The 4,131-nt window shown below is 35.4% G+C and overlaps 1 protein-coding gene across 1 annotated transcript in view; it reads right to left on the bottom strand.

Moving 5' to 3' along the window:
* Positions 1 to 290: 290 nt before the first annotated feature.
* The window catches only part of LOC110027629 (calcium and calcium/calmodulin-dependent serine/threonine-protein kinase-like), an 11,541-nt gene continuing 7,700 nt past the window's right edge, over positions 291 to 4,131 (bottom strand). The window contains exons 6-8 of the mRNA XM_020729137.1: positions 2,216 to 2,423; positions 720 to 779; positions 291 to 643 (exon numbers count right to left, since the gene is read on the bottom strand). Coding sequence (XP_020584796.1) covers positions 467 to 643; positions 720 to 779; positions 2,216 to 2,423 — 445 coding nt within the window. The 3' untranslated portion in view covers positions 291 to 466. The remainder of the gene's footprint in view (positions 644 to 719; positions 780 to 2,215; positions 2,424 to 4,131) is intronic.

The raw sequence follows: 4,131 nt of genomic DNA, 5'->3' as shown, positions 1-4,131 counted from the left end.
TTTAAGCTGTCACAAACGAAGCCTGAGAGTGGTACTTTTGTAAATAAACAACTTTTCTAGTGCTATGTAGACAATTACCCCCTCACATTAATTCAATAGTATAAGTTAGCATCAACAAATTGAACTAATTCATATCCAAGAACAAAGACAGTATATTTAAATTTTAATTCATAAAATTACCTGCTTCAAATTTGGTGTTTAATAAGAATTTGAATTTGTGCTTATTGAGCAAAAAACGAACCTCCCGTATCAACAGAGAAAACAGATTGCTTACTCAAGCATGAACGGTCTTCTATGAGCAAATTCAAACAAACCCAGTTCTATTTAATAACTAAAGTTCGGCTCTAATTTAAGAGCTTGCCATCTTAATCACATTGCGAGAAAAATTGACGTGAAACTGTAACGTAAATTAACTATATTAGTAGCTAAAAACTGGGAAAATAAAAGCATCGAAGGAAGAAGATGACTAGTTAGGGCGCAGCGAGGAGAGAACCACATCTTGCAGGGAGCTATCTCGTTGCATGGCTGCTTTGAATTCCTCAAAGGAGACCTTCCCGTCGCTATTGGCATCCATCTGATCAAATATCTCATCTAGCTTCCCGGGCTCGGTAATGTCTGCCGGAAGGCAATCTTCAGGTAAGGCCTGCGAAATTAAGACATTGAAGCAAAGCCGACCTGTTGGGGCATCAACTTTAAGTTGTTTGAAAAAATTTACTCACTCTGAGCATTGATGCCAATTCCTCTCTGCTGATACAGCCGGATCGATCGGCGTCATACATCTAATGCATGACATATAAGGACATTAGGTAAAAGCTGTGGAGTTTAATTTTTGCACTATTAAAATTATAGTGAAATCTGTAGTCGAAGACCTACTCATCAATTAAGATTAAACTTTATAAAAATTTAGGTTTATATGCGTTGATCATCTTTTCTATTTTCATTATTGTTTTCATTCAAGTTGTTTGAATTTAAGTTTTGGTTATTTGCCAACACAGCAGATCTCTCATGCATACGACAATAATGATAGGTTTCATGCCAAAAGACAAAAAAGGAATTATTGGTTGTAGGTTATAATCAGTTATCTAGTAAATAACAGTTAAAAGAAATTTTTACATAAATACCACTCAATTCTTATGTATTGACATATATAGCACATAAACTTTAATTTTTGCATACATAACACCTTATCTATGCATGAAAAGCTGTGTTTCACTTTTAAAAGTTAAAATGGTAGTATTTTTTATGTAAATATGAATGATTTGGGTGGTATAAATGTAAAGAAAATTTTAGCTGTAAACAAATACGAATTGGGTGGAAAATGCCCCAAGATAAAATTATCCTCCTTCTTAGTGTGCATGAGGTCTCACGCATTTAGTTTTCAAAGTTGGGGCCCATCATAGGAAACAAACTAGATTTATTGTGAGAGAGAGAGAGAGAGAGAGAGAGAGTATATATATATATATATATATATATGTATATATATCCACAAAAGCCTTGCGACCCTAAAACTTACAGAGAAGAAAAAATATAGAGTGAAAAACCAAACTATTTATAGCATAAAATGACTGTTGAAACATTTGAAAAGAGTTGTCTTCATTAAACTAAAAAATCATCATTATCCTAACTTGGGGTTAGCTTGATGGATTAGTTTTACTCATCCATTCCATTTAAGTATGTTATTAGATGTTGTCTTCATTCATTGCAACCCCTCTAACAGCTCATAATCATGTTGTTCTTTTCTATACATCCTCTAAATCATTTTACATTAATTCCATATCTTCACCTTAATTGTACATCATCCAAGTAATATTTATAGTATGCTGAAGCAGGAAACTTGCCAACTATATTAAAAAACCTTCATGAAAATTCTTTTAAAACCAGACCAGAACATTCTGTTGGCGAACACTCCAAAATATGCAGCGGAGATATAATAATGATAGAGAAAAGTGTTAAAATAGTCCCTTGACTCTTTGTTGAGTTCATTAGAGTGTCCATTTAGTTCTTGAGCTTTTTAAAAATGTTGAAATAGTCCTCACAAACAACTATTTCAGCCCTAATTTAAAGAGTCCGAGAAATAACTTGACACTTTTATCGACTCTAGGACTAGAATACTCAATTAAACAATCATGAGACTATTTTGACACTTTACACAAGAACATTATTTCTTCAATCAAATTTTAAGGAAAGGGAGAATGACACAATAGAGTCATAATACCTGAAAGCAAAGCCTGAGTGCATGATCACCTCTAGAGTTTCTGAGACTCGACAACCCACAGAGGATCTCTCTCATGTCAACAGTTCCATCACGGTTGTTATCGAATATGTCAAATACACGAGCAGCGAGAGGGATGAGTGATTCCATGTTTATTGCTTTGAGAACTTGCTCAAATTCCTCTAGGGTGGCATTGTCTCCATTTGAACATCTGCTTGATGCCAGTTGAAAATTAAATATGAAAATGTCAAAACAATAGCTTGTATATAAGTGTTTCTGAAACTCTCTGGTTAAAAAAGAGTTTAATAAAAAAAAAGAAAGTGAAATCCAATGGCAACTAAAACATTTAATGGTGGTTTGCGTGACAGCACACGGAGTTATGCTCTCATCTAAATAGAAACCTGACAGAATTTAAGCATGATGAATGGTGGCATAAGGGATTTATAGTTATATAAAAACTGCATTAATTGTAAATCGTTTTAAGTAACTGATTACAATTAATCACTAACATTTGGTTTAATTCTCAACTCGGTTAGTAGATTAAGATTTTTGCTTGTTTTGGAAGAGATTGAGAGTGATAGGTGAATAATTCTAAAGTCGACTTGTTCGGCCAGGGTGCTCTCAGCAAAGATCGTCATAAAGTGGTGTCGCATATGGCAAAGATTCGAAATTGGATTGGGCTACTCGGAAGATCCTGATTCTTGAATAAAGATGAAGATTACTTTAGGTTGTTAATTCTTGTTCTCTTCAAATTTTAAAAGACATTGTTCATTGTTCATATTTTGAAAGTTGTTTTTTTGCTCTTGTTACTTGATTTAAATTATAGAATTAAAATCTGCAAATTTTATAAGATGGTAGGAAACCTGTAATGTTGGCGCAGAATGTTGGCCTATAAAGAGAAGCATAAAACAAATTTAAGTGTTGTTGAGATGAGAATACTTAGGTGGATTATGTTGGGTAATGTGAAGACCCGGTCCATCGAATTTAATTAGCTTCTTAATTATATCCCACCTACCGCTTACCTACCGCTCACCTACCGCTCACCTACCACACCCCACCTACCGCTCATCTACCTCCCACCTACCGCTCTCATGGTTTCTACAAATAGTCTCTTTGGTTTAAAGGAAATGCAAGCTAAGCAAGACCAAGCCAAGTCATCTTGAGAGCTAAGAGAAATAGAGGAAGAGATGGAGGGAGAGAAGAAAATAGAGATTTTCTTGTAAACGTCGAGGTGCTCGACGGTGTAATTCCTCGAAGAAATAAATTTTCTGCAGCTCCGTGGACGTAGACAAATTTGTCGAACCACGTAAATCTGTGTGTCGCTCTGGTATTTTTTCTACGTGCAATTTTTCTCATTTCAATTTTCATTTTATTGTAGTCGTTTTTCACAACTAATATCAGAGAATTTGGTTCAGATCTAAGGAAGAACGATAGGCAGAGACGAAGTGATGACATCGGGGATCGAGAAGTTCAATGACACAGATTTTGCTTACTGGAGGATGCAGAGAAAAAACTACCTCTATGGGAAGAAACTTCATCTTCCGTTACTGGGAAACCGACTAGAAAAGATGGACGAGGCGGAATGAAATCTGTTGGATGATGAAATCTGTTGGATCGACAGGTTCTGGGGGTTATACGATTAACCCTATCGAGATCGGTTGCCCACAACGTCATCAAGGAGAGGACTACTGCAGATCTCATGGCGGTTTTATTACGTATGTATGAAAAGCCATCAGCGAATATTAAGGTGCATCTGATGAAAAAGTTTTTCAACTTGAAGATGGCGGAATGTGTGTCTGCTGCTCAACACCTAAATGATTTCAACACTATTACAAATCAGTTATCGCATGTTGAAATTGATTTTGATGATGAGATACGTGCACTGATATTGTTGGCTTCATTGTCAAATAACTGGGAAG

The sequence above is a fragment of the Phalaenopsis equestris genome, unplaced genomic scaffold, assembly GCF_001263595.1.
Source record: "Phalaenopsis equestris unplaced genomic scaffold, ASM126359v1 Scaffold000432, whole genome shotgun sequence".
Classification (NCBI taxonomy): Eukaryota; Viridiplantae; Streptophyta; class Magnoliopsida; order Asparagales; family Orchidaceae; genus Phalaenopsis; species Phalaenopsis equestris.
The sequence above is the reverse complement of the archived record's forward strand: the minus strand, read 5'-3'. Positions and strand labels throughout refer to the sequence as shown.